The following is a 27,456-nucleotide window of genomic DNA, read 5'->3' on the forward strand; positions in this document are numbered from 1 at the left end:
CGGGCAGATTCATTGCTGAAACCGTGTTGTCTGATCCGACGAAACGATAGTTCACTTGAACCATTGGATCGCGTGCGTCCGCCAACTCGCTCACATCTGGTCTCTCTTTCCACGATTAGCACATCAGTAAATACGCTTTACGCCAATCCAGCAAGATAATATGTCGACCGATGCAGGAAATGGTTTGGCCGCTCCAGAAGGCGACGATGTGCAGCTGATCTACTACTATTATGAGGTTGCCCGTGGGTTAACCGGTGGTACCGCAGATGATGTACGATTTCGATGTTATCGCCAATCTTACTTTTTACAGTTAGAATAACTAGAGCGATTAACATGGTAATTTAGGCTGCAGCTGCTTATTCTCGGATATTAAAATTTTCGGCTCCGAATGCAGACAAAAAGGCTCGCACGCTTGCAAATTCTTTTATTCCTGATTTATTCGGAACGTTTGCCGACCGACATGATCTATCTTCACGCGCCGTGGAGAGTATGATTGATTTCTGCGAGGATGAAGACACCAAGGTAACTTGTTCTCGTATCATTTCTGCTTTCCAAATCCTTACTGACAACATCATTAAGCTTCGGATGGGAACAATAAAACGCCTTCCCGACATCGCAGTCCGCAGCCAGTCTGACGGCGACAAAGAATTGATTATTGACATTCTAATACAACTGCTCCAATCACAAGTTCCCGTCGAGCTACAGATAGTCAGAAGTAGTCTTGAAAAAGCTGCCTCACAGTTACCAGCCGTCGCGTCACGGCAATTGTGGGGCCTGGCGTCGTCAACTAGTGAACCAGTACTGCAAGAGGTCGCTATATCGTGGATCACATCTACCGGAAAGGTGGTCCTTGGCTCAGCACCAGAGTTTGCTGCTGGTGGAATTACGGCGGTGAAGAATGTTAGCGAAATAAAGCTTCTTGGACGTATTTTGCCAACACTACTCGCACTGAAGTCAATGAAAGGAGGCGACGATGAGGTCAGCAAGCAGTTGCTGACCGACCTGTTGGATGGGCTAGTTGCGAAAGCTCCTGACGCCAGTGTGCTCGTCGACTTAAACGAGAGTTCGCAGGAATACATTGCGTTTTTACCAAAATGGGTTGTCAATATTTTAAGTGTAAGTCAGAGATGATTTTGCGGCAGGATCTGCTAATCTAACTTTGCTTTAGCGGCATGCCTCGTCCAATTCTCTCATCAAGTATCTCGCCACGACTGGTGTTCCAGCAATTTTAAATAGAAGCATCTCAGATTCCAAGGGCCAAATTCATATCCTACGTCTCAGCGTCGAAGGTTGTGCATCAGTTCCTGTCAGTACCGAAATCGGCATTTTCATTCCCAAACTCAAAGACCTGATAATCACACTCGCCCGCGATCTTGAGAACAATAAGAAATCAGCGACAGATCCAGAAACATTCGAATGCAACTGGGCGGTATTGGAACCGGCCATTATGGCGATTTACATTGCCATCCGGCGCTCTCCTTCATATCCCATTTCGACAGATTCTTCTCCGGATTTGACGCCGGCTTTACGAGCAATATGTTTTGAGGCTCAACTGGCGTTACCAAACTTAAGGAAACAACTTTCACAATTTAAGCCTGAGACTGAGCAGGCTATCAAGCTTGAGAAGACAAGATGGCAGTGCAATAACGTATTGGAGGTGACGCGGGAGATGTTGAAGTTGCCGACCTTACGATCGAAGAATCCACCACAGGTCAAGTTCTCTTGGAGACCTCGTGTGACCGCACCTGCACCTGCTGCTGTCGTAGCTAAGAAACCAAAGGTTGTCACTTCACAACCAGGCCCGTCTCAAACGCAGTCGAACGGTAGCGGTAAAAAAGTTAACCTTAAGCGCCGTGCCAGTGAGCTAGCAAGACAGTCTAGTCCTCGGACGCCGGATAAAAAGGGAAAGGGAGCAATTAGTGACGGAGGCGCAAGAGGTGGCAGAAAGAGAGGCGGGGCGGGAAGAAAAAGGAAGTAGATGGATGGCTTGTATGATTTTCTTGTAATATTAGTGATTTTCTGTATTTCTAGTGTAGTACTGCATTTTATATGACATGTAATTCTCAATGCATAGTTACTATTTCTTGAGCTTCATTTCCGATCTTGGCGGGGCTTGTTGTACAATGGCATGACTCTCATCAGAAAGTCTACGTGCATCTTCATTTCGCGTTTCTGCTGCTCATCACTCATATCTTCTCCCGCATCCTGAATTTCCCCTGCGTCTCCCACAACTACGGATCTAGGCGGGATAATAGTACTAGTGCCGATCTTTGCTCCCGCAGCGATCCTGCAACTGTTGCCAATTCGTGACTTGCGACCTATTACGCACCCGGCTCCGAGAATGCAGAAATCCCCAACCGTAACTCCAGCTTCAACTCGCGCACCAGGATCAATATACGTGTAGTTGCCAATAACCACTGGCGAGATCTGTGCTACTTCGATACTGCATCTGTCTGAAATGATAGTATAGTCGCCGATTTCTACCAATGATGGTTTCTCGCTGTCATTGCTGCGCGAAGTTGGTTGCGTGCCAATTCGCACTCGAGGATGCACGATCGAGTGGTCGCCGACCTTGAGAATTATATTTTGTGTTGCATCAAGGACAACGTGCTCGGAGATAAATGATGTTGGTTTCGCATCTATCATAGGATGTTTTGTGAGTTGCTGACTAGAGAATATGTGGTTTTGGCTAACTTTGCTGAAAGCACGAGCTACTCAGCGTTGCTCCCACGGCGCCCAACAACGGGCTTGGGCGATGCAGCAGCTCAAATTCCAGCTCCATAGGTCATCATCAATACCTGCAAATTTATTTAACACAGTCTAAATATATCGTACAGAACAACGCACACCTAATATACAAGCCAGAGTATTAGATCTACAAGGCCAAAACCTCCTGAATAAACGGACTGCTTGTGAACTTCTCCCTCCACTCATCCGACGACACCAGGTCGTTAAACTGCCGGATCATTTCGTCCTTATCTGTTGTCTCTAACTCCTTCAGGCGCCCCCTCCATTCCTTCAGCACAGATCGCAAAATCTCAGAGCCCTGAGATATTTCAATCTTGCTGCATTTCGTGACAAGTCCCATACCCTCTTTACCCGCCATATCCTCCAACTCGCTGGCCTTGCGCTTAGCCATATTGACAACCTTCTCAGGGAATCTGACTAGCTCTGCAACATGAATGCCGAACGACTGATCACTTACACCTTCCTCAACTTTATATAGCAACGTGATTTCCTTCCCATTAAGTTCTCGTCTATGCTGATGTGCCTCATGCGCAGCTCGTACAGTTTCCACATGTGCAACAACATGCAAATTTTGGACCTGAGGGTACCGTTCAGATAGTCCTGTAAGTTCATGAAAATGGGTGGCAAAAAGCCCAAAGCATTTAATCTCCTTGACAATATGTTGCGAGATCGCCCATGCCAGACCAAACCCGTCATATGTAGACGTACCGCGACCCAGCTCGTCGATAATAATCAAGCTCTCGGAACTTGCAGATTTGAGAATTGATGATGTTTCGAGCATCTCAGCCATGAACGTTGAAACGCCTTTGAGTTGGGAATCGCCGGCACCAACTCGCGCGAGGATGCAATCGAATATGCACAGTTCGGCTTCGTCGCATGGGACGAAGCAGCCTGCTTGTGCGAGAAGTGCAATGACGCCAATTTGACGGATGTATGTCGATTTACCGCCCATGTTAGGACCGGTTATGATGACAAATTCAGATGCCCCGCGAACAAGTGAGACGTCGTTGGGAATAAAGGTCATGTCATCTTGTGCCTCCATACATGGGTGACGCGCAGCTTTTAGAATTGTATTGCCTTTACCACGCGGATGCATTTGCGGACGCACATAAGGTGTCGGAGCTGTGCTAGACACATGAGCGAAGCTGACAATAACGTCCAGATGAGCGAGGATGACGGCTAACTTCTCGAGAAGATTACAGTAAGTGGCGGCTACAATAACGACCTCACGGACCAGCCCACTTTGCATCTTGTGATATGAAGACGATAGATCAGTAAACTCGTTGCTGAGGTCCCGAAGCTTTGCAGTGGTGAAATAAATGCCGGCTTTCAGCGTCCCGAGTTCAGTATATCCGCGACGACCACGTAGACATGACGCGTCCTAGCTACATTAGTGACGCATTTCACAAAGAAAAGAAAGATAAACTCACAACTCGGGTCAACCTCAGGCACCACCCGTAACCAGTGTGTTGCTCCAACTTTAGCTTTTTCTCCGGTTCCATATTCAAATCATCCCCTACACGAATGTGTTCCTCTTGAATATCAGTACGTAGCTGTTCGAGCTTATTATGCACCTCCTGAAGTGCATTGTCAAATTCAGGCTTGATAGTGAATTCATGGTTCTCCAGCGCATCGAGATCAACAGTTGTCTCGACAAGTTCCACCAATTTCTGCAACCCATTACTGTAGTCTGTAAGCTTTGAGGTATACACCTTATCCAAGATTTTCAACCGTTCTTCTTCGGCGACAGCTTCGAGTGTTGCGATCAAATCGGGGAGGCGAATAATAGTCTGGTAAACTCTAACGACGTCCTCCAAGCCAGCGACACCGCGCTGGAATTTCTTTGACAATCTGTGCAAATCGGGAATCGCACGCAAATGGTCTTCCTGCATTGCCTGCCGCAGTGCGATGTCATCAACAAAGGCCTCAACCAGCGCGTGTCGTTCCACTATTTCATCCACGTCCATCAATGGTTGCTTCAACCACTGCGCAAGAAGGCGTGTTCCGGCGCTGGTCTTGCACCGATTCAACAGACCGAAAACGCTCATATTCTTGGCACCATCGCGCGGTCCAGGCATCAAATTGAGTGCGCGGACGGCGGACGAGTCGAGTTTCATGTACTGGGAAAGGTCATGCTGGTATAGTTGGTACTGTCCAAAGTTCGTCGAGTCACCCATTAATCCAAGGTACTTGATCAGGCACGCCGCCGCCGCCATGGCGGTCTTGAGGCCAGTCTGAGGCAACATCGACGCGGACATTTCTACTGATAATAGCCGGGACAAATCCTGTTCAATATCCCTGCTTGCGAAATCCGAGGATTTCCTGTCCGTAATTACTATTCCGCATCGATCAGCAATACCCCGGATCTTCTTCAGATCGAGATCCTTTTCACCCTCGTTTTGGTGCAACAAGCATTCCTTTACACCAAGCTGAATAACGAGCGACTCAAAATTCGAAAAAAGTTCATTATCAACAAACTCCGAGACGCCCAATTCCCTGGCCGACGCGTCGGCGAAACACACGCCCACGACCTTCTGCTCGGCCTTGGAACTAACGCGGACGGCCATCACAATCGGACTTGTCTCGGGACTCGTGATGAGATCTTCGACAGCTTGTAAATTTCCCGGCGAAGCCTGCTTTGCCAAAGACCAGTTGTTGCGACCGGAGCTTGCAAAGATGTCGACTTTCAAGCCGCGGTTGAAGAGGGCTTCGCGAAGGAAATTGGCGAAGACAAGGGATGACAGCGTGCAGCTGGGCAACTTCTCGGCGTTGCTCGTTCCAAGATATTTGAGTACCGTACGCGTGCGATAGACATTGTCCGCGACATATAACGCTTCAGGACCGTGGCAGGTGTAGTAGTCACCGCGATGGAACACGCGCAGGATTGTCAAGTCTTGAGGCGAGAGCGGAGCATCAAGAGAATTGAAAAAGTTGATGAATCCAACTTCATCGTTTCGATCTGAAAAAGTGAGCTCTGGATTCGGCGCCATTGTGAATCTGGGTCGTATTGCGATGCGCAGGGGAAGTGATGGAGAGCAGATGCGTGTGGAGCTGAGCTTTCAACGCGTCATTTACTGAACGCGTCGAAAAATCGTGGTTAGGGCTACCCCAGAATAGTGGTAACATAATTGTTAGGCTGTCGAAGAAAACATAGGGGGAGAGTTTGCCTTACGTCTAATTTTACCCTGTACAAAAATATATTCTGGGCTCTTTCTAATGTTCCACTCTGTATGGCACTAACAGGTTATTACAAAATAACCTTTTATCAGAGCGAGCCCGAAAGCAGTTATGACTGCAACAGTATTCCATAACCACTTTGCTCATTCCAGATGGTTGTCAGTAGCCCCCAGTACGGCCGACCAGTTCTGGTATGCGCCATGTTGACTCTCTGAGATCGTAATTATACGCTTGGAAGCAAGATATCCTTCACGTTCTGGTGCTTCAATTTGTCCTCACCTTACATCATGCTCCGCCACGACAGACTGTCGCCAGAGATGTTCAAGAAAATGATTACTCACTTTCAGCGCTGTTGATCAACATGGAAGCATTCACCAACTTACATAAGTCTAGATAAGCCTGGGCCGCACCTGAACGACAGCTATATCTTATTGGACGCAATCGATGTATCAGTATTGTCAACAAAGATGTTCATTTTAGTCTCATGACACACGTCTAGGTCGAATCAGTATTAGTGGCGTAAACCTTGATGGGCCAACTGGTTATAGAGGTGTTGGTCCGCTCACTGGGGCCATTTTTGAATGACGGTGCCTTCTTTGTTGTCGACACAAATTTGACCTCGCCAGAAGCCGTTTCCTTGGCAATCCAAGAAAAGACTAGTCGCAAATGTGATCAAGTATCAAGCAGCAAAAGATTGTTGTGTCACAAAATCATTCCTCTTCTAAGGTTGTCCTCTTGTGAGATGCCTCGTGATTGACAAGGAAGTGAATAGCTTCTGATGAGGCATCTGAAAGCAGCTGTCTACTCTTCGGAGGTAATCAATCTCTAGGGGAAGACAAACACAATGCCCATGGAAGTAATTGATAACGAAGAGTCTGGTCTGGTGCGATGCTGAAATTTTACCAGTTACCGTGCATAATAAAATATCGTCCGCTTACTACTCTTCCAGCGTTAATTTGGCTATTCGATGCCGATGCTAGAGCACATACGACAACGCATGTCACAAAAGGAAAGAGCCAGTAGAAGGACCAGTCTCATAGCAATGCGTCAATATGCAGCAACGGTGGTTGTGTCTGCAAATTTACCCCACACAACCCTAACCCAATGAGATGCGGTAATAATGCTTCAAACTTTCCGACTCGAAAGCGACAAACTGCGGTGAGCGGTTTTGCGGGTAATTGGAAGAAAAGATCATGGCGAGCGATCCAGCCAATCACACAATCTGGCTCGAAATCTTCGTATCACAGTTGGTTAATGAGGAATCACACAATTGAAGCTTTACTTGAGTTTCATTAATTCGTAAATTGCTGGGACGGCTGCCTCCCGAGGACGTAGATCGTTTCCTGTAAGCCCAGTCAGAATTCTGCACGCGATACAAGCTAGGTCGCCAGGCCAGAAATGCATGTGATTCGATTGCAGAGTAAAACAGAATTATTATGTCCTTAAATTAAGTTAATGTGGACTTAAATATCAGACGACATCGCGAATCCTCATCCGTTCGTCTTCACACACTCCTTGTTCGAACGACAATCACAGCCCACAGCAGTTAGACTGCACCATAGAACTTACAACACAATTATTCTCGAGATCTTCATCCAGGCAAGACACGATGGAGGAATTCGTCAAGAAAGTCGCTGGCAGCAACCAGCAGCAAGGAGCTTCGCAGACCGGACAGTCGCAGACACAAGATTCGTCGACTCAGAGTGGATCATCTAAGCATGTTCGCCCTGGAATTGATCTCGTCGAGGGAAAAGTCGGATTGGACCAAAAGCGCGAGTCTCAAGCTGAGAAGAATGCTGATGAGAAGATTACTGGGGCCATCTCTGGTCAGATCGATAAGCAATTCGGCGGACGCAAAACGTAAAGTGATGGATCCCTTGATTGAACTATGTGCAGCGGGGAAATTGAGTAGTGCCTGTAACGGTTATTTGTGCAATATTTGATGGGACAAACAATAAATTTTGCAAACACATTCCACGGATCAGAGAATTTTCAGAAATTACTTAACTAGTAAGCTAATAAGACGTTACTACGAGCATTTTGTCAGATGGATGAAGTTGTCTAAAAGTCTGTTAAGGTATTATTACTGAGGCAGCAAATGACGTCATCCACAGGCCCTCGCCAGGCTTGTGGAAATGACGCTGAATGGTTAAACTCGACAAGCTCGTCTTCCCTTTTCTATCGCTTTTAACTCCCCGAAACGTAGTTTCTACGACTCAGTTTATTCGGAGAGATAATCACTAAACTTTATGAAAATCATCTAATAATGGGATCATATATTTGTTGCAGCCTACGTAGAAACTGGAGCGGATGACTAATTGTTGTGAGTGGGACGAGTGATGCCCCATATTTTGCGGCATCACCGTTCCAGCCTTTCTCTTAGTGCCTGATCTGGCGGAGCAACAGGCATCCTGGGTTGGCCGAATCTTGCGGAAAGCCTGCGTATATAGAAGACGATCAACGAACGACGGCTGCAGAAGAAGTGCCAAACGACTCGTCGAATTTACAGCCATACATTAGTAATCTATGTTGTAGCTTAAGCAGAAATTATTATAGGAAAGAAATAGGTAAGACTGGCTCTGGCGCTAGGCATCGGGTAAGGGGTGTTCCGGCGTTGGATCAGTCGACTCCCAGACTACCAAAGTGCTACCATCTCCAGATGCTTTTTTTACGAAGTTTCTGGCGATTTTCGTTTTCAATGAATATTCTCATGAATTTCGTGTCTACTTTGTATGAGTGCCTCATGTTTTGACTCAAATTTTGCCGTTTCCATACGGAGCATATACTGAACTTGTCTCTCGGAAAGTTTGTACCTTGCGCCGTAGCACAGAACAGAGAGTGTTGCAATAGTGCTGCAGCGCGGCCACGGTGCCGGCATCTGGCTTGACACACCTCACCCTGCAGATTCTGCTGCTCTACTGCGATAGCTCTTTTTGAAATTCCATATCTCTCTCCGTGTAATCTGACCAATTTCCGAGATAGGTGCAATGTCGTCGACCTATGATCCCGTTCTCGACCGACAAAAGGCACAAGCCGCATCGTCGCCTCAACCCTCAGCGTCCCATCAGCCGGTACCCCAAGAACAGTCGTCTCCACCTACAAAACGGCAAGGTGATTACGAACAGTTACATGATTCCACTGGTGGTGACATCGGACATGTCGAGAAAGTTCCAATTTCTTCAACTCTATATCCTCGTTCGCGATTTACAATGGTGGTCGCCTACATCATGTTGCTCGGCAGCATTTCATTTGGAGCGACGCTCTTTTTCATTGGCGCCTTGTCCGACAAAATCAATGAACCAGTGAAACTTGTCATAAGTAAAGTTCAAAGTCAAGTGGGCCAAACTCTGAGTTTCGACGGGAAGGCGCGGGATGTAGTATCGTTGCTATTTACGGTCCTGGTGGCCGTCTTCACCGAATCACTTGGATTCATTCACAGTACATGTTTGAAATGGGCATTATTTAAGGAACAAAATCTGGCTTTTAACTCAAATCTGCGACTTATTTCGCATTCGAGACGGTCAAGGCCGAATGGCTGGTTGTTTAATGCCATATATATGATCGCCCTGGCAATTTCGTACGCGACGACCCCGATGTTGGTTATTTATCGGAGCACTGCCACAAATACATATCCAGAATTCACCAAATCTGCTCCCATAATTCTGGGAATTGCAATCCTTGTGCAGTGTGGTATTTGTATCTGGTGTCTCGCCGTCACCCGCATACCGTCTTGGAATTCCTCGCCATTAGTAGCAGCATTTATTGCATCAACCAGAGACAAGCATGACATGGACCGTACATTACTGCAGAACAGGTACGGTCGCTGCATGGCATCTGTTTACGAATCGAAACGGAATCCAACTGGCGAACTTCCAATGACACCAAAATGGCGACAAATATCGGCTATTTTCACCCGTGCACAAGCGGTGTGCTCCATATTTATTTCCTATATCATATTTGTTGGACTGTTGGCCTGGTTTATCATTATTACAGTCGTGATAAAGAAGAATGAGAATAATGGTACATCGAAATCGTACAACTGGAGCTTCTTTCCGGACGAAAATACGCCTAGTCTTACTATAAAATCGTTCAATTCGACAGATTCATCGATTTTACCAATGACAACTCTAGAGACCAAGAACTCTTCCGTTCTAATCTCGATAATGCTCGCTGCCTGTGTACAAATATTCATTACTATGGGTACACATTTTGCCGAATCGCAGGTTCTTCTTTGCCGTGACGAAGACATTTGGAGAAAAGCGACCACTGAGGACGGATGCGCTCAAGACTGCAACTCACTGCTAGCTCCATTGACCAATCTCGGCTGCTTTGTGCTCCTCGTGCTCAAAATATCTCTGCATTGGATCTACGGTCTCGCAGTCTATTTCAACTACACTACTCTCCGCATGAACGCGCCTCAGCTTCTCTACCTGACGTCGTTCTGGCTTATCCTGACAATCGCGACAACATATCTCAGTCTTAGACGACCAAAGGGTAAATTGCCGGCCACATATGGACATTTACAGACATTGGTGGATATCGTCGACGAGTGGGATTGGAGCTCGAATCTGTATTGGGGACATAAGGGACATATTGTGGAGAACAGTGGCCAGGTTTTCTATCATGCTGGCACTAAGAATGTGGAGCTGCCGCCTGTGAGACTGGATTTGGTATACAAATGAAACATGGTTAATAGTAGTTATTGATTTTTTTAGTATACTTTTTTTAAGGCTCGCCGTATCTGTCGACGGCTTAAGCCAGTCATGTATGCATACCTTAGGACTGTTGCGAATACGAATATTCGCAGATTTTAGCAATATTCGTTATTCATATTCGCAGTTCACAAACGGTGCGAATAATATTCGCAAATTTTATTCGCAAGATATAAAGCATGCGAGTAATTATTCGCAGAATAGATTGAAGGTTGTTGTTCCTGCAATCGCCACTGAGCGGGACATCGATATAAAAATTAACTACTCTGCTAATTATTCGCAGCGAATATTCGCAATTACGAATATTCGTAACAGCCCTAGCATACCTTACCAGATAAATAGTAATCTACATCAAATCTTAAGCTGCTGAACTAGCCTTGGTAAAATGTACAAATTAGCCTCAAAACGAATTAGTTTCGAAATGATGAGCCTTAATCATTGATATAGTTGCAAGATACGCAATTACGGCATAAGCGTAGCGCCAACTTGGTGTCGAAGCTATCGTTTCATCGTTTCATCTGAGAGGTAGCGACCGGGTTCGGTGCTCCCTAATGCCCTAGATTTTGAGCATCAATTGGCGGTTTACAGCCTATTTCACAAACATTTCTGCATTGAATTTCCGGGTCCCTCATGTCTGGAGCAGCAAACAGGTAATTGAACTTAGTCTGGAGCTAATTGAGGGATTATCGAGTACATCGCAAGGTTCTAACGACGTCGTGATAGAGAGGCGGTGTTCCCAACCCGAATGACGCTCACCCTTATGAAGGGTAAGCTCAAGGGTGCTACGACCGGTCACAGTTTGTTGAAACGTAAGTCTGAGGCATTGACCGGTCGTTTCCGTGACATTACTCGAAGAATCGATGAGGTGCGTTTTTTATATTCGATAGGACCGTGACACACTTCGGTAATTGTCTTGCTACTTCGAGGCACTCCCGGCCTGTTGCATGCATGATCAATATAGGATCGCAAACGAGAACAATGCTAATATCATGGGCAACTATAGGCTAAGCGGAAAATGGGTCGTGTTATGCAGGTCGCGGCGTTCTCACTCGCCGAAGTTACCTATGCTACCGGCGACAGTATTGGCTACCAAGTCCAGGAATCCGTCAAAAACGCTCGTTTCCGTATTAGCGCCAAGCAGGAGAACGTTTCTGGTGTTTACCTCCCGCAATTCGAGGCCTTCTACATTGAGGAGAACAATGGTATTTCGGGCGGTGTATGATGACGGAGAACTGGGATTAACTAGAATCATAGATTTCAAGTTGACCGGTCTCGGAAGAGGTGGCCAGCAAGTTCAGAAGGCAAAGGAGGTTTATTCAAAAGCCGTCGAGACTTTAATCGAACTTGCGTCGCTGCAGACTGCGTTCGTTATACTAGATGAGGTTATTAAGGTTACCAACCGTCGTGTCAACGCTATTGAGCACGTTATTATCCCGCGTACAGAGAATACCATCAAATGTGCGTTTATGCTTTTTTATCAGATGATCTGTATTTGTGATGCTGATATTTATAGACATTAACAACGAGCTCGACGAGCTGGAAAGAGAAGAATTCTACCGTCTCAAGAAGGTCCAGGACAAGAAGCAACGTGATGCGGCCGCCCAAACTGCCGAACTTGCTGCCGAACTTGCCGCGAAACATGCTTTGGATGCCGAACATTTACGCGGACCCAGCGCACTTACAGAATCTGCTCCTGAGGACTTGACGGTGGATAAGGACGACGATATCATATTCTAGGTGCAAGAACGTGGTGGGAGTCGTTGGAAGTGTTAAAATTTTCATGAACTTAGCGGTCATTGCTTACTCTTTTTTGGTTTCTCTTGCTGTAGCATAATAATAGTAATGCAGATCAATCCTTAGAATATCACATCCGCAAAATTGAGTCTTGGCTGTAATTGATCAAGCATAACTATACCAAATAGTATTTATATCGGTACCGGTTCCCAGAGCATCTATATACAAAAGTTTACCACCCTAACTTCTCACTTGCTCTCTTTGTCACTGTCGGTCTTTCGTTCGTCTTGGGGCTTCTCGGTGCTGATCTCTGTGAGCTCTTCTTCAGCGGTCTGCCATCGCTCTTGAATATCCTTCGGAAGCTCTAAACCAACGCGACGAGCAGTGAGGCGAATTCTCTCATGATCCTCTAGTGTTGCCGTCGGATTATACTTGTCTAGCAGTGTCTATAATTCCGTAAGCGTTGGCTTCTACGAGCCGCCATTATTAAACTACCTTATATGTGCGCTGACTGCGCAAATAAGTCAAAACCTCCACAGCATCTCGTGTCTTCATTTCTGCCTCCTTACCCTGATGCTCTTCCGCAACGCTTCTAAACTGCTCCCGCATAACATCTTTCAGTTTCTGGTGCAACTGATCCAACGCACTGTCGCTCGTGCTTTCCGATTCGGCCTTGTGTGCTGGCGCTGGAGGTGGGGGTGCGGACATGTCAAGTGTCTGTTGTAAGAGCTGGCTGACTGCAGGCGGCTGCTGAGACCGCGCCGAGGACATCCACTCCGACAGTTCTTGAAGGAGATTCCGGTATACTTTCGACGACATTATTTCGAACTGGCAGCAGAGAATAATATCGCAGAGAATATTGGAGCATGTACTCATCGGTCCGATGGTATATTTTGCGGCTTCTAACCCTATAATTAAGATTCGCCCGCTTTCGTGACGTGTTAAGCCATAAAGAGCTGATCACTTGGCAAAGGGTTAGGGCCACATGTACAACTGTCGCGGGTGTAGGTTTGTTTCTTGTGAGAAGGGAAGTCCAAATAGATAACATTCACCGCTTCTCGCCGTCTGCTCCGCGACAACAGGTCAGCCAGTTGGTTTCATTTAGCTTCGGCCCCTGTTTGCATTTGTCGCCGGTCAGCAGTTTTACGGACGTACTTGTATACCATACACCACACCCACTACAATAATCGCAAGCAAAACACTGGCCGATTTCCAGGTCCGGTCCACGTCGAGGTCTGCGTCCACCTCGTCGTTTACGTCCTCTCTCCGCGATGCCGTCTCCGTCTACGATAGAAGGCGCTGTCGACACTCCTGGCGCTGCACAGAGAATAACCGGACGACAGCCCGTGAGTGTCGGGTCGTACTCTCTGGCACCTACCACGAAGACCACGGTCGTCTCCACAACCACGACCACAACTACTACAACTAGCTTTCCACCACTTGTGCTGAATCCGCCGCGGCGAAGGAAGTTGTTGAACGAAGTACGACCTGACTTAAACCTGTTCCACGGCGATGTTCTAGATCCACTAGTGTATCCGCTGGCTGATCAACCGACGCCTGCAGCGTTAAGAAGCTTTTCCTTTGAATTGGGTGGGCGTGTATCCCATTTCAGCGAGAGCACCAACTCGGCTGAACCTCTTGTTGAAGTGAGTTGGATGCTATCTTAGATGCAAGCATGAGAAACGTTGACATATTGGTAGTTGCAGAACCTGCTTCTCGACTGTTACAATATTGAACGAAGGGGCCAGCGAGCCGCGCCACGAACAATTACAACTACAACTACCACGACCGCATCTTCGACTGATGGAGTAACGGCTATCAATGTCGATGAAACACCCTCTCGAAAGAGGCCAGCTTCTCCAAGCGGCTCCGAACTGTCCGCCAGGCGTTCAGCACCGGCGCCAGGTGACATGGACATTGCTGTTTCTAGAGTCCACAAAAGACGAATGACAGGCAAAGGCAATCTCGATATATCCACTCCCGGCCCTGAAAATTCTCCGAGAGAGCAGGACGCTCTGGCAGTTGCGTCCGCTATGTCAAACGACTCGACTCAAATTACGCCGTCGTTTGGCCTCGGGTTGGCGACGCCACTGTCAGCTGCGCCTCGAGGTGCTATTCTCACGGCAGAGTCCGATATTGCGACTGATGAGAGAACGGATACTTCATCTGCTCTGTCCATTGACGTGCAGGCGGCACAGGCTGCTAATCCAGTTGATCCTCTCTCTCTTCCTTCACCGTCACTTTCGCCTGTCAATGGATCACATCGCAAGTCACAGGCGCAGGACTATTTCTCGTCACAAGAAGACGACGAGCAGGCCTCAGTTCCAGATGCTGTTCTCAACAGTCACGCTGTAATGATGCAGATTCCTGCAATGCTTGACAATTTCGACGCGTTACCAGACAATGTCCAGGATTATGTCATGTATCAATTTCTACGGAGGTGTTCCAAGAAAACTCTGTCAGTGATCGCGTCGACAGTTATTCCAGCACTTCGATGCGATTTTATTGCGCTGCTGCCACAAGAATTGGTGGCAAATATTCTCCAGTATCTAGATGTAAGATCACTATGTGTCGCAGCGCAAGTGTCACGAACTTGGAAACAATCTGTGGATGGTTCATTGTACACGTGGAGGAAACTACTGGAGACTGATGGTTTCGAGCTTCAGTCCGGAGAGATGGAGCGTGCGATTAGAGAAGGATGGGGTATGGAGGGGTGGTCCAAACGCGCACGTGCTCCTAACTCACCGGCAGATTCCATGTCTTCTCCAGAAGTTGGCATGGTCGGCGACGAAATGGAAGAATTTATAAATTTACCGCCATCGAACAAGCGCAAACGAGGGTCAAAAAAGAAGCAGAGCGGAAGAAACAAGTACTCCACCTCAACGCAAGTTTCGCAGACACTTGTCAGTGCCGAAGAGGATGAGTCGAAATCCTCCAATCCCAACCTTCCGTTCCCGAATATGTATAAATCGATATACCGCCGCCATTATCTCATCAATCGCAACTGGATGTCTCCGGACTCGAATCCTAGTCACTTATCGTTCGCGGGACATGGTCGGAATGTTGTGACCTGCCTCCAGTTTGATTCCGAAAAGATTATCACTGGCTCGGACGATCTATGTATCAACGTCTATGACACTCGTACGGGAAAACTACGAGCTAGACTTGATGGTCATGAAGGTGGTGTTTGGGCCTTGCAATATGTTGGAAACACTCTAGTTTCGGGTTCCACGGATCGCACTGTTCGTGTCTGGGACATTGAGAAAGGCATTTGCACCCATATCTTCTATGGCCACACATCTACAGTACGATGCCTTCAGATAATGCAGCCTGTTACAACAGGGACGGCACCAGATGGCAAGCCAATTACGGAGCCAAGCGAGGCAATCATTGTCACAGGATCACGTGACGCTTCTCTTCGAGTTTGGAAGTTGCCGGACCTGGAGCGGGACGCAGAGTATCTACCAGAGGTTCCAGACAATGATGACGGTCCATTCTTTCTACGTGCCCTTCATGGTCATACTCATTCTGTCCGTGCTATTTCGGGTCGCGGTGATCTTCTAGTCTCTGGTTCGTATGACACGTTCGTTCGCGTTTGGAAATTGTCAACCGGAGAATGCCTGTTTAGATTGGCAGGCCATGGTGCGAAGGTGTACTCGGTGGTGATCGATTCTAAGCGCGCGAGATGCATTTCCGGGTCTATGGACTGGCTGGTGAAGGTGTGGAGCTTAGAAACAGGCTCGTGTTTATATACACTAGAGGGCCACACTTCTCTCGTCGGACTTCTCGATCTGAATCAGACGGCACTCGTATCTGCCGCTGCGGACTCGACGCTCCGGGTTTGGGATCCAGAGACTGGACAGTTTATTCACAAGCTGGAAGGGCATACTGGCGCCATCACTTGCTTCCAGCATGACGATTATAAAGTTCTGTCGGGGAGCGACGGAACGTTGAAATTATGGAACATCAAGACGGGGAAAGTTGTTAAGGACTTGCTGTCAGATCTTAACCGGGTGTGGCAAGTAAGGTTTGATGATCGCCGCTGTGTTGCTGCCGTGCAGAGAGGATCAGACACTTTCATTGAGGTATGTACGTAATTCGGCGATATGAATCAGTGTCACTGACAAAATTAAAGGTTCTGAATTTTGACTACGATCCGACGACTCGCACATCCGCTGATGCGGCGACTTCTCAAATTGAGCAAGTTGCGTAAAAGTTTTATGTATCATATCCACCAAAATAGTTTCCACGTTGCAAATTTCATGATTGTGCATATGGCTAGTTGTCGGTAGTTATTGATATCTGTAGTCACGTAGCATTTTTATATGATTTTGCTGGTTAAATGTGTCGGGCGTACAAAGGATGCATGCAGATTTTCACTTGCTTTTTTGCTTTGTGGCTATTGTTGTATAGTTCAAAATGCTGTAAACATTTTGACACTACTATATACTAAATTGAAATATTTATGACTCTAGATCAATATTTAATATGAAATTCCATTAAAGCCCATTATTTACAGCCAATAATAACTTTTATCCGCTACGATAACATAATGTACCAAAAACCATGATGCAAAATTATGCAAAATATACAAATCACTTATCATCTTCATTTCCTTCTTCATCCTCTATTGGCTCACCAACTGACTCTCGGACCTGCCGAATGATTTTCATGACAGCTTTGGAAGTTGGAGAGTCAGGGTATTCGTCTAGAAAACTCTCGCCATAATCACACGCGCGACCTATTCGCGGGTCTAACGGAACGGAGCCCAGGAACGGAATATTCATGTCCGTTGCCAGAGCCTTTCCGCCGCCAGTCGTAGGGGCGAAAATGAGGGACTCGCCGTTGCAATTCGGGCACACGAAGCCTGCCATGTTCTCGACCAGTCCAAGAACTTTGATACCTGCTTTCCCGCAAAAATCAATTTCCTTGCGGACGTCGAGAAGCGCGACTTCCTGCGGAGTAGTGACCACAATTGCGCCATCCACACCCGTATCCTTCAAGTACTGATTCACACTCAAATGCTCGTCGCTAGTGCCTGGTGGGGTGTCAACGACAAGGAAGTCTAGACTACCCCAATCGACATCCTTCAAAAATTGCTTAATCAACCCCGATTTTTTCGCGCCACGCCATATGATTGCATCATCTTCATTCGGAAGCATAAACCCGATACTCATCATGCCCAGATTATCTGCAACATAAACCGGACTCCACCCCGAATTTGACATGTGAATCTGCTCGCCCTTGGCGCCCATCATGGTTGGCAAAGACGGCCCGCAAATATCCAGATCCATAACACCAACCTCCTTATCCGTATCTTGTGCAAACGCCCATCCAAGCATCGATGTAAATGTAGATTTTCCAACTCCTCCTTTGCCTGACAAAACTAATATCTTGTGGCGAACACCTTCCATGCGCCGGTGAATCGCAGGTAGATCCACATCAGGACCCTTTGGTGTCGACGCGCAAATAAGCTGATTTGGACATCCCTCACACGCATCAGCTTTTCCAGCCTGCTCAGATTCGGTGCCAGGACAATGTTCCGGCGCAGGCGCCGCTAGTGTCGTGACTGTTCCAGAGGTGTAAGGCTCTGGCGCCATCGTTGTCGTCGCAGTAGCCATTGTGGCAACGTTGGAGATTCACACCGACAAACCAATAAACTAAGAAATTAAGTAGTATCACTGAATCTAGCTAAATTAATATTCTCCTGTCGCAATGAATCGGGGAAGAGAGAGGCTGACGGCGCTACGAATGAATTACTAATCTGGTCGGCCATAAATACCCTAACCCATAATGTCCCCTGCTGTGCTTGACCACAGCTTCTTCCTTGATGGCGGAATGTATGGAGAGAAGTCTACATAGTTTTAGTGCAAATAGTTACCAGTGTGTATAACAAAGTTATTTCAATCATATTACTTAGTCAACCACATTTCTACCTGGAGTGTTTCCTACATTATTACTAAAGAAACGCAAAAAATTGCTTCAACAGCCATCAACCGAACAACCCCAACACTGAAACTAAATATAATACACAAGATAATACCCATAGAACCGGATAACACCGAACATAAATACTTTATCGTACACAATCGTCATCCTTCTTAAAAGCTGCATCATTCAAAATAGTCAATTGCAGCAGCACTTGTTGTCACACCCCATTTGCCACGCTCTCTGCCGTCATGTAGCTTGACATCAAGAATGTTACTTGGCATACTATTCTGAGATATGATGTGGGCTTCTAAGTTCCGTTGCTTTAATAGCTCGTCCTCCTTTATCCGTTCCCTAGTCGACATCTCTTCCGTAGACATGACGGCGAACTTCTGAGGACTGACTTCACCAGAAAGAATTCGCTCTCGGAGGTCGTTCTTCTTATTCTTGAGATTGACAAGATGTGACCGCATCGAACTTTTGTACTTTGGGCCAATGTTCGCACCGTTCGCCTTGTATATTTCTTCTTCGATGGCAGCGCTAAGTTCTTTTACATCAACGTTGTCCGAAGCAGGTGACTCCTTAAATGCCGATTCGATAGCTAGTTGACACTGTCATAATGTTAGCAACACATCAAAACAATTCAATTCAAAAATTAGCAGTGACAACAACTTTAACCCTCATGGGTACATATGAGATATGCGAGTTCTAAGTCGCACGGCCACAGACCCAGAGTCAACGTCAATTGCACAGCCACGATCCGAGTTTGCACCAAAAAAATATGCTAGAAACTCGACAAAATTGGCAAATAATAATACATACCTTCTGCCGATTGTTTTTCTCAATAGCCGGGGACACTGTAATATCGTCCGGTCGCAAAACCGTAGAGCTTCGTCTCTTGCTATTCAATGTTGTTCTACTCGCGCGGGCCATTTTTGATATATATCGTACGCAGAATTATGGTGTAAGTTTAGAGTCCAAAGGAGTAAATAAGAAAAGAGTTTTTAAGAGAGAGACTTTAACGAAATATGATATATTTCTTCCCAGACAAATGACTGGACAATTATGCAAAGTATCAAACTGACGTAATGGGCCTTGTACCGTATTCTAGCTAGTTGTGTTTCTAGCCTTTTACGCGTCAAGTCAGAAAAACTGAGCTTCTGCCTTGCGAATACTAAAATCTTCTCTTTGAAATGCCTCTTTCTTTAGATGGATCTCCAGCAGCAAATGAAATATTCAAACACCTTTCAAATGCTACTTAGACAAAAACAGACGTAAATAATTAGAAAATTCTAAATATATATAGAATATAATAAATAGAAAATTCTAAATATATATAGAATATTCAGAAATCGAAAACCACGACAGTCAAGGAGCAATAATAGCTCAAGATGAAGAATAAGAGAGTTAGCTGGAAGCTCGCGGGGAGGAGCACGGTTTTTATATTTCCCAGCGTTTCGCCTCGTTGAAACCTCTGGTGCACAGCAGTTAGACGTTGCTCCATAATTGTACAAAATTATGCAACTTTATGCAGATTTTCAATTCTTGACCAAATTAGAACTTTAACATTGTCCGCGTGACTTGTTCCGAGAGAACATCATTGGGTTAGGGTATTAGTAACCTGCTATCATGTGATACTCTCTCAATATGTAGAATCAAGCAACTGGATGTCATCTACGGAAGGATTTCCCTTCGTCCTTGTCCAAATGGATGTTCCTTTAGATGGATTGTCGTATAGATTGTCGTAAGGAATTCTATACCAATGCGAGCACAGCTATTCGTCTTTCGGGGAGGGTAGTCGTGCGCTGAGCCTTGTCTCCTTGCTATCTGGCTTTGTCAGATTACATGCAGGATGGACCACCAGATCTCGGCATTTTGTTCGTAATGTTCAAAATAAGGGGTTTGGTGGCCGACTAATACAATGGCGAATGGATTAGGGTAACGTTAGGGTTCATCCACCGCAAGTATTTAGTTGCAAAATTTTTGGAAAGTACACACTAAACAAAAATTTTCGAAATTAAGAGAGCATTCAATCGCGCAATTAGTAAGGCGTCCACGAATTCGAAAATGATGTCAATGATACGGTAATGCGTTGCCGTTCATATTCGTTTGCCGTCAGTGAGCTTTTTGGTATGCTATAATATCTTTCCCGTCGACGCACAATTGTAGGAGAGAAGGGAGGAGAGACACATGATTATAGACATTCAATACTGAGGAAGTATATGCAGGACAGAAAAATTAATTAGGAATTCTTCGTTTATGATGTATCTTGTTTTTGTTGCTACTCTCCCGATATGGGCACGCGCGGGTGGTTTGGAGATTGAGATGCTTAAAGTTGATGATGACTAACCTCATACTCTATAGGCGGCTGCGCACCCAACAGATATTCCGAGTTATGATAGGGATATGTATTGCTGATGGTAGGTCTCTCTATTTGATAAATTTGGGATCTTGCGTTATGAGGAAGTTTTATCACAATCTTTTCTTCGGCGAAAATTCATGGGCCACAAGACAAACATGCACTACCATCTGAACGATCTACTTTATATGCCATGTTCTATATCAAATAGAATGTAGCTAACATGTGCGCAGTTTTAGATATATCCGGTAATTTTTCTTAGACTGGCCGCTTCGTCAAGGTATGTATACACATTTGTTTGTCCCTGATCTGCGTCATTCAAAATTCGTTTATGATGAAAAAAATTTAAATCAGTTCTGCTTCTGAAAGAGACTGAAGACAACTAAAAATACCAAATTAATTCTGAGATATTCGAAATGCCCTGTTTAATATGAACGAGGTCGCCAGAGAATGACGCGGCGCAGTGTTTTATTCCAGGGCTTTTACTAACAAGTGTGTCATAGGTAATTTAGATACTCCACTCAACTTCAAAATATGCTCTGAATATTGTTTTGTCATGTTATTTTCGGTGTTTCCCGAAATCAGCAATTTAAGAATACTACCGATTATTTCGTTCATCTATTTATCTTCTCCCTGTTTACCAGAGTAATCTAAGGTAGTCGTGTACTGCATCTAATCAATGGCAACATATAACGACCATTGTCAATTCAAAAACAAGGAAAAACAAAAAGAGATTCATTCTACCTCATGCTATCTACCGCCATGCAAATATTCCAAAACTGGAGACCATTTCTATATCATGCATATGCTATCTACTTGGCTTTCTCATATGCCAGCTTCGCCAAATCTTCCAATGCTTCTAGTTCACCACTACTTGCGCACATACTCCTGAATATGGAATCTTGTTGCTGAAGGAGAACGTGCGGGTGATCGTATTCTTTAATAAGGCCAGCGTCGAGGACAAGAATTTTGTCGTAATCAATAATAGATCTCAGACGATGAGCAACTACATATGTTAACAAACACCTCATTTACCACAATATGAATGAAATGAAACGTACTAGTCAAAATGGTAGTCTGTGAAAACTCAGTTCGAATCGTTTCCTGTATCTGCGCGTCGGTATTGTAATCAATTGACGCCGTTGCCTCATCCAACAAAATAATCCTAGGGGATTTCAATAACGACCGCGCAAGACACATTAGCTGTCTTTGCCCCTGTGACAAATTTCCGCCGCCTTCAGTAACAGGACTATCAAGTCTGTAGAAGATGTTCATGTTCCGGGCCTCCCGCTCTGCGACTGTAAGACCATCAGAGTCTCGAGAGCTTCCGCTCGCCTCTGGCTCTTCTCCTGCAATTTCATTAATCAAGTGCACATGACGGAGCGCAGTGAAGATGTCATTGTCGCTGTAGTTGTCGAATGGATCAAGATTCGATCTAACAGTGCCGGTAAACAACGTCGGATCCTGAGGAATGATTGTGAGACCTTGTCTCAAATCGCGCAAACCGATTGTGGAGATATCAATTCCGTCAATAATAATCTTGCCAGTATCCGCTTCCAAGAATCGGAAGAACGCCGACGCAATAGTTGATTTGCCAGCTCCTGTACGGCCAACGATCCCAATCTTAGAGCATGGCTCCACATCAAATGAAATGCCTTTGATCACGGTAGGTAGTTCTGGAGCATATCGAAGGGACAAGTCAGTGACAGAAATAGCACCAGTTGATGGCCAATTGGGTGGTGGACGGTGATCCGGAATAATATCCGGAGCCTCTTGCTCAATGGCCAAGAACTCATCAATACGCTCAACAGAATTCATGTTCATCTCGTTCGTGGCATAGAGCAGGACAACCCAGAACATGTTCTCAGTGAATGAGATGGCATAAGTGAGAATTAAACCAGCCAATCCAGAGTCAATCTTATTCCGCGACAGCATGACGAATACGCCCGCAAAGAATGACACAAGGCCGCCAGATAAATCAGTACGGTAGCACATCCATCTGTTAAGCGCCCACATTATCCAGTAAGGACGCGAGTTCGTATCAACCTTGTTCATGCTGTCGGCGATGAAGCGTTGTTCATATCCATACGCACGGATTGTGCTGATACCGACCAAAGTCTCTCCAAAATGCTGATAAATAGGTGAACGAGTGACAGACTGCATCCGCTTCAGCTCACGCGACGACTGCAAGTAGAACATGTTGATTAGGAAGAATATGATACTGATAACGACGCCAATCAACAAGAATCCGGGCACAATCACACTGATCACACCAATAATAACGGCGACTGAAAGGATGGAGTGAATGAAACTCTGCGAGAGTTAGCAAACAGGCAAACAAGTTATAACGATGTGATGCATACCAAAGCGTCGACGGCGACTTCGCGATCAATACTCTCGACATCCTTCGAAAATCGATTGATGATACGACCAACAGGAGTAGAATCAAAGAAGCGGGGCTTCGCGCGCATAATCGCATTGAGCAGCTGATCGAAGAGACGCTTGGACGCAGAAAGAGATCCAAAGTAGAAAAGGGCCTCGCGGACAAACGACAGAACAATGTAAACGATGGCTATCAGACCGTAGACGGAAAGATAGTACTCAGGCCCATTTGCACTATTTTGATCGGAGGAGTACAGGTTTTCGTATTCGGCAAACTTGACATACGTGGCAGGCTGCTCGACGGGCATCAACGGAACAATGACGTTGCGAACACCGGCTTCTGGAGCGTACTCAAATAGACCGGATGCGGACGATGTGAAATTGCTTGCCGCAGTAGAAAGAACTGCCGCGGATGTGACAGAAAGATTCTTGGCGCTAACTAGATTTTCAATAGACGAGATGGCCGCCGACCAGACTCTGACCCACCAGTTCTGCGAGATCGCAGCTGCCTGATGGAATACTAAAGCAGCGACTATAAAAGTCCAGTATTGGCTCCCACCCATGGACTTGACGTAGGAAACATAGACACCAAGTTTAACCATACCGACCTGTTGAAGCTCCTCATTCGCCTTTTTCTTGGGCTTCTGTGCAACTTCCTTAGAATCCTGCTGCTCAGTGGTCGACGGTGCCACAACCTGAATCACGTCCTTATCAGCGACATTGGCGGTTGATGGAACGCGAGAGACTTCACGTGAGTTTTGAATACTGTTGATCAAAAGCTCATCTGAACCGAGAATGCCGGAAGTAACAATATCGGCTGGCACACCTTGTGCGGCAATGCGACCGTTCTCTAGGACAACAACATGGTCGGCAAGTGTGAGCGTGAGCGCGACGTTATGAGACACCAAAATACAGGTTCTGTCCTTCATCAGTGGACCAGTGATGCAGTTCTCATAGAGATAGAGAGCCGTGTGCGAGTCAACAGCAGACAAACAATCATCAAGGATGAGGTGGCGGGCAGGGGAATAAAGAGCACGAGCCAGAGAAATACGCTGCTTTTGTCCACCAGAGAGTGAGATTCCCTTTTCACCCACCGGCGTCTGATCACCGGCTTCAAGGATCTGGAAATCGCGGAGAAGGGCGCAAAGCTCCACGACCCGCTTATATCGCGCCTCATTGTACTTGTTGCCGAAGAGGATGTTCTCACGAATAGTGTCGTTAAGAAGCCAGGGTTGCTGCGCACAGTACGCGACAGATTCAGTTAAGGCCGTAACCTTGTTCTGCGTAGGCATCTCCAGCAAGCTCGACCCGGGAAGAAAAACTTTGCCCTTCAAAAGATTCATCTCACCCAGAAGAGCCATAAGAAGCGAAGATTTTCCGGCGCCAGTGGGCCCAACGATGACTGACAACTTGCCTAGCTGGAATGTAATATCAATATCCTGGAGTTTGAAGTCGAAGCTAGTTTTTCCAGCCCCCCATGCGAACGTTGCTCCTCGGAAGCCAATAAGTGGATCACCATGAGACCGACGTGTCTTGCTCAACTGAATATATTTTTGAGTTTCTTCCTCATCCAAAAACTTTTGCACACGCTCAACTGAAGTGCGAGCTTCAATGACATTGGTAATCATCTCAGCCAGGCGGTCCATAGGAGTGCGCATCAAGTTGAATAATGAGAGTGAGCTAAATGCAACGGATGCCGTAAGTTCCTTCTTCGCAATCATGGTATAAAAGCCAAATGTAATGAACGTGATGATAGTAGGGAAGCCAAACCAAACCATAGCAGCGAAAGCGAGAATCAAGAAGCGTTTGCGGAGTGTCTTAATTTCCTCACTACGAACTTCTTGGAGTTGGTCCCTGAATCTGTCTTCCCAAGCAAAGAACTTAATAATCTTAATACTCTGCAAAATCTCATTGGTCTTTTGGATACGTCTATCCGTGATACTAAGAAGTTCTTTCTGAATCTTGCCGAAAGTTCTTGAGAATTTGTAATTGATAGGCAATAGCGTAAGCATGCACAAACTTCCAGCAATCGCACTGGGTCCAAGGGTCTGGTAAAGCAAAACCATGGAAATGAAAATCATCATCGTGCCTTTGATCAATGGGTTCAATCTGGCAAGAACTTCCGCAATGGAGAAAGCGTCGACAGCCATCAAATTAATGACGCGACCAAGATCTATAGTCTCATCTTCAATCTCTTTCTTCTTCTTGTCTGCATTGTCGCCTCCCTTCTGATTTCCATTGGCCTTAAGCTTCGCCCTTGCATCAGCGGTATCCGGAACATTCACCGCAACCTTGCGCTTTAATGCCTTAGAATACAATTCAGCTACAATAACGGCTCGCGTGCGAACGCAAACCTCACGGAAAGTCCATAGCGCCTGAGCAGAGCATGTCGCATTCACAAATGCAAACGCAAGTAGCAAGAAAACGTACAGCCACGCCATATGCGTAGGCTCCCGAGAGGGATCTTCAAGATGTCGCAAAATCTGGCGCACAACAATGGTCGGTGTAAACGTGAAGATTGCATACATCACCGAGAAGCAGAATCCATAGATCAAACGGAAACGGAAGTACTTCAATAGCCCATAGAGCATAGTTCCGCCATTCTTCGCAAGACGGTAACCTGGCATGAGAATCGCAGAACGACAATCGTCCTTCAAGTCCCATACATCGTCCATCGTGAGCGGACGCGAGTATCCTAGCTTGAGGACTTTATCCGCCCACGAGAATGTAATGGTTTCCCAAATCGAAGCATAGGGAACTGGATTAGGTTTGAGACCGCCCGCAGTTTCAATATATGCAGGACGATCATGAACTGGAGATAGCACGCTGGTGACCAACAGAACGCTGTAACTCAAGAAATCGAACGTCGACAAGAAGGTAACAAACTGGCGCGAAGGATGCACAATCGCTGATCGGAAGTTCACAATCGAGATTAGCCAGATAAACACGTAAAATAAAGCGACGTGAATTCTTAAGAATGGCGAATTGTATCTGACTGACGGTGAAAGTCGCATTGTCGACAATGCAAGGACATAGGACTAGAGCGAGTTTAGAAACAATCGTTTAGTCCACTGCCATAGTATGTGAACTCACAGAAAGAATTGACGACGCAATAGAGAAATGAACCAAATTGACGCGCTCCGAGTAGTACGGCGGATATTGGACCAAGATGATACCGATCAAAGTGCATACGTGAACTACCGTCAAAGCAATTGCAACGACCTGCTCCAAAACAGATCTCAGTCGTCTAGCAGGAGTAGCATCAAGAACTAAGGTCGGACTCCGGTCAGCATTACCATTCGCTACTAGAGTGTTACCTGTCGCGGTCACTCGAGTGCGAGGGGCGATATCGAGCGCTTCGTCTTCCACATCGAGGTCATTGGCATTCTCGATAATTTCATCGTACTCCGCACTCGCGTCGGTTGTGCGCAATCTGTATATCGGGTCTAGGCCTTCGTCATCCGATTCATCAATTGGGCTAGCATCTGTCGGAAGCTGACTATACCCCTTGTTGAACCATCGGCGGCGGAGGAATCCGGGAAGACGTACAGTACTTGTAAGCACAAGATACACAACCGAGACCAAGACAGACAATATAGGCAACCCAAAGTTGAAATATCTTTATCTGGTTAGCACTGGTATAATTCAGATTTCGCTGAACTAATAGCAACGAGTACACCAGCATGGTCCTTGCTAAAAGACGTAGTCGATACTTCTCCAACTTGCCATTCATCCAACTTCAGCTTAGAAGTACTTACCTCTCTTTCACGCATGCGTTGAAGTCATCTACGTCCCATGAAGGGGACGGACAGAACAGCTGAACCATTGGCAACAGAAAAATGCTTGGAGGATTGGGTCGACTTTGACTGAAAAAAAGCGATTTATTATGTGGTCTCGCGTTTCGACATTGACTTGACCAATTCACACAATTCAGGGCCTCTGTCCAAGTGCAATCTTGACAAGTCCTTAAGATATCAAGCCGTAGACAGAATAAACACGAAAAGAACGGAAAATTGCACACAAGGGACTAGAGACCGCCAACAAATTTACACCGGAGAGGAAATGGAGATAAAGTTGGTTGCGAATATTTCGCCCCTCACCCTAACCCAGCTTGGCTTCTCGAAAGGAGGGTTCGCCGCTCGGAAATAAGGAGCCCCTTAACCTGTGGTGGCAAAATAGCATTATCTAAGGCTTAAAATGAGGCCTAATTACGATTGCGGTCCGCGCCATTGCGTATTGCTTGGCAAGCCGCCAAACCTGATAAGGCATCTGGCATTCCCTGTTGGGCTATTACCCGGCAAAATAAGCCGCAGGTGGTCGGTGGGATAACCGAAAGCATAACGCTCAGTGCTTATCCTTCCTGGGAGTTCTCAGCAATGTTAATCCAAATTATATATATCTTTAATAACAATCGGA

At 46.1% G+C, this 27,456-nt stretch overlaps 10 protein-coding genes across 10 annotated transcripts; 4 read left to right on the forward strand and 6 right to left on the reverse strand.

Moving 5' to 3' along the window:
- Positions 1-160: 160 nt before the first annotated feature.
- On the forward strand, positions 161-1,978 carry V1513DRAFT_427690 (uncharacterized protein; the record flags this gene model as incomplete). Its single annotated transcript, XM_066896232.1, has 4 exons — positions 161-271; positions 346-522; positions 580-1,116; positions 1,169-1,978. 4 exons carry the CDS (start codon positions 161-163, stop codon positions 1,976-1,978), a joined length of 1,635 nt encoding a protein of 544 aa, XP_066751087.1.
- Positions 1,979-2,035: 57 nt separating this feature from the next.
- Positions 2,036-2,761, reverse strand: V1513DRAFT_257721 (trimeric LpxA-like protein). The gene has a single exon (XM_066894500.1). The coding sequence runs from the start codon at positions 2,644-2,646 to the stop codon at positions 2,092-2,094; it is 555 nt and encodes a 184-aa protein (XP_066751088.1). The 5' UTR covers positions 2,647-2,761; the 3' UTR covers positions 2,036-2,091.
- A 114-nt stretch (positions 2,762-2,875) lies between these two features.
- Positions 2,876-5,738, reverse strand: V1513DRAFT_427692 (muts domain V-domain-containing protein; the record flags this gene model as incomplete). Its single annotated transcript, XM_066896233.1, has 2 exons — positions 2,876-4,129; positions 4,179-5,738. The coding sequence occupies 2 exons, from the start codon at positions 5,736-5,738 to the stop codon at positions 2,876-2,878; spliced, it is 2,814 nt and encodes a 937-aa protein (XP_066751089.1).
- Positions 5,739-8,606: 2,868 nt separating this feature from the next.
- V1513DRAFT_452720 (uncharacterized protein) lies at positions 8,607-10,779 on the forward strand. Its single transcript, XM_066899156.1, has one exon. The coding sequence runs from the start codon at positions 8,913-8,915 to the stop codon at positions 10,605-10,607; it is 1,695 nt and encodes a 564-aa protein (XP_066751090.1). The 5' UTR covers positions 8,607-8,912; the 3' UTR covers positions 10,608-10,779.
- A 404-nt stretch (positions 10,780-11,183) lies between these two features.
- V1513DRAFT_452722 (ATP synthase subunit D-domain-containing protein) lies at positions 11,184-12,504 on the forward strand. The gene is made up of 5 exons (XM_066899157.1): positions 11,184-11,287; positions 11,361-11,502; positions 11,641-11,839; positions 11,892-12,095; positions 12,151-12,504. Exons 1-5 carry the CDS (start codon positions 11,268-11,270, stop codon positions 12,372-12,374), a joined length of 789 nt encoding a protein of 262 aa, XP_066751091.1. The 5' UTR covers positions 11,184-11,267; the 3' UTR covers positions 12,375-12,504.
- V1513DRAFT_452725 (uncharacterized protein) lies at positions 12,394-13,337 on the reverse strand. The gene is made up of 2 exons (XM_066899158.1): positions 12,867-13,337; positions 12,394-12,817 (listed from the first exon to the last, which is right to left on the reverse strand). The coding sequence occupies exons 1-2, from the start codon at positions 13,245-13,247 to the stop codon at positions 12,620-12,622; spliced, it is 579 nt and encodes a 192-aa protein (XP_066751092.1). The 5' UTR covers positions 13,248-13,337; the 3' UTR covers positions 12,394-12,619.
- Positions 13,338-13,445: 108 nt separating this feature from the next.
- Positions 13,446-16,775, forward strand: V1513DRAFT_257856 (WD40-repeat-containing domain protein). The gene is made up of 3 exons (XM_066894502.1): positions 13,446-14,017; positions 14,072-16,456; positions 16,507-16,775. The coding sequence occupies exons 1-3, from the start codon at positions 13,643-13,645 to the stop codon at positions 16,582-16,584; spliced, it is 2,838 nt and encodes a 945-aa protein (XP_066751093.1). The 5' UTR covers positions 13,446-13,642; the 3' UTR covers positions 16,585-16,775.
- Positions 16,776-16,966: 191 nt separating this feature from the next.
- V1513DRAFT_385074 (P-loop containing nucleoside triphosphate hydrolase protein) lies at positions 16,967-17,971 on the reverse strand (the record flags this gene model as incomplete). The annotated part of the gene is made up of 1 exon (XM_066895198.1): positions 16,967-17,971. One exon carries the CDS (start codon positions 17,969-17,971, stop codon positions 16,967-16,969), a length of 1,005 nt encoding a protein of 334 aa, XP_066751094.1.
- A 280-nt stretch (positions 17,972-18,251) lies between these two features.
- Positions 18,252-19,696, reverse strand: V1513DRAFT_466774 (transcription factor S-II, central domain-containing protein). Its single transcript, XM_066900085.1, has 2 exons — positions 19,122-19,696; positions 18,252-18,910 (listed from the first exon to the last, which is right to left on the reverse strand). The coding sequence occupies exons 1-2, from the start codon at positions 19,230-19,232 to the stop codon at positions 18,485-18,487; spliced, it is 537 nt and encodes a 178-aa protein (XP_066751095.1). The 5' UTR covers positions 19,233-19,696; the 3' UTR covers positions 18,252-18,484.
- Positions 19,697-21,256: 1,560 nt separating this feature from the next.
- On the reverse strand, positions 21,257-27,073 carry V1513DRAFT_452734 (uncharacterized protein). The gene is made up of 5 exons (XM_066899159.1): positions 26,799-27,073; positions 26,134-26,659; positions 23,022-26,078; positions 21,720-22,971; positions 21,257-21,664 (listed from the first exon to the last, which is right to left on the reverse strand). Exons 1-5 carry the CDS (start codon positions 26,864-26,866, stop codon positions 21,471-21,473), a joined length of 5,097 nt encoding a protein of 1,698 aa, XP_066751096.1. The 5' UTR covers positions 26,867-27,073; the 3' UTR covers positions 21,257-21,470.
- Between the last annotated feature and the right edge of the window lie 383 nt (positions 27,074-27,456).

This window comes from Lipomyces chichibuensis (genome assembly GCF_038497645.1).
Source record: "Lipomyces chichibuensis strain CBS 12929 unplaced genomic scaffold V1513scaffold_50, whole genome shotgun sequence".
NCBI classification, from domain to species: Eukaryota; Fungi; Ascomycota; class Lipomycetes; order Lipomycetales; family Lipomycetaceae; genus Lipomyces; species Lipomyces chichibuensis.

Coding starts and splice junctions, on each gene's coding strand:
- V1513DRAFT_452725 (XM_066899158.1), bottom strand. CDS start 13,247: ATGAGTACATGCTCCAATATTCTCTGCGATATTATTCTCTGCTGCCAG. Junction 12,818..12,866: donor GCAGTCAGCGCACATATAAG/GTAGTTTAATAA, acceptor ACGGAATTATAG/ACACTGCTAGACAAGTATAA.
- V1513DRAFT_257721 (XM_066894500.1), bottom strand. CDS start 2,646: ATGATAGATGCGAAACCAACATCATTTATCTCCGAGCACGTTGTCCTT.
- V1513DRAFT_452734 (XM_066899159.1), bottom strand. CDS start 26,866: ATGGTTCAGCTGTTCTGTCCGTCCCCTTCATGGGACGTAGATGACTTC. Junction 26,079..26,133: donor TTGCGTCGTCAATTCTTTCT/GTGAGTTCACAT, acceptor AACTCGCTCTAG/TCCTATGTCCTTGCATTGTC. Junction 22,972..23,021: donor AAGTCGCCGTCGACGCTTTG/GTATGCATCACA, acceptor TAACTCTCGCAG/AGTTTCATTCACTCCATCCT.
- V1513DRAFT_452722 (XM_066899157.1), top strand. CDS start 11,268: ATGTCTGGAGCAGCAAACAG. Junction 11,840..11,891: donor CTACATTGAGGAGAACAATG/GTATTTCGGGCG, acceptor CTAGAATCATAG/ATTTCAAGTTGACCGGTCTC. Junction 12,096..12,150: donor TACAGAGAATACCATCAAAT/GTGCGTTTATGC, acceptor TGATATTTATAG/ACATTAACAACGAGCTCGAC.
- V1513DRAFT_452720 (XM_066899156.1), top strand. CDS start 8,913: ATGTCGTCGACCTATGATCCCGTTCTCGACCGACAAAAGGCACAAGCC.
- V1513DRAFT_466774 (XM_066900085.1), bottom strand. CDS start 19,232: ATGGCCCGCGCGAGTAGAACAACATTGAATAGCAAGAGACGAAGCTCT. Junction 18,911..19,121: donor AGAAAAACAATCGGCAGAAG/GTATGTATTATT, acceptor ACATTATGACAG/TGTCAACTAGCTATCGAATC.
- V1513DRAFT_257856 (XM_066894502.1), top strand. CDS start 13,643: ATGCCGTCTCCGTCTACGATAGAAGGCGCTGTCGACACTCCTGGCGCT. Junction 14,018..14,071: donor CGGCTGAACCTCTTGTTGAA/GTGAGTTGGATG, acceptor ACATATTGGTAG/TTGCAGAACCTGCTTCTCGA. Junction 16,457..16,506: donor GATCAGACACTTTCATTGAG/GTATGTACGTAA, acceptor ACAAAATTAAAG/GTTCTGAATTTTGACTACGA.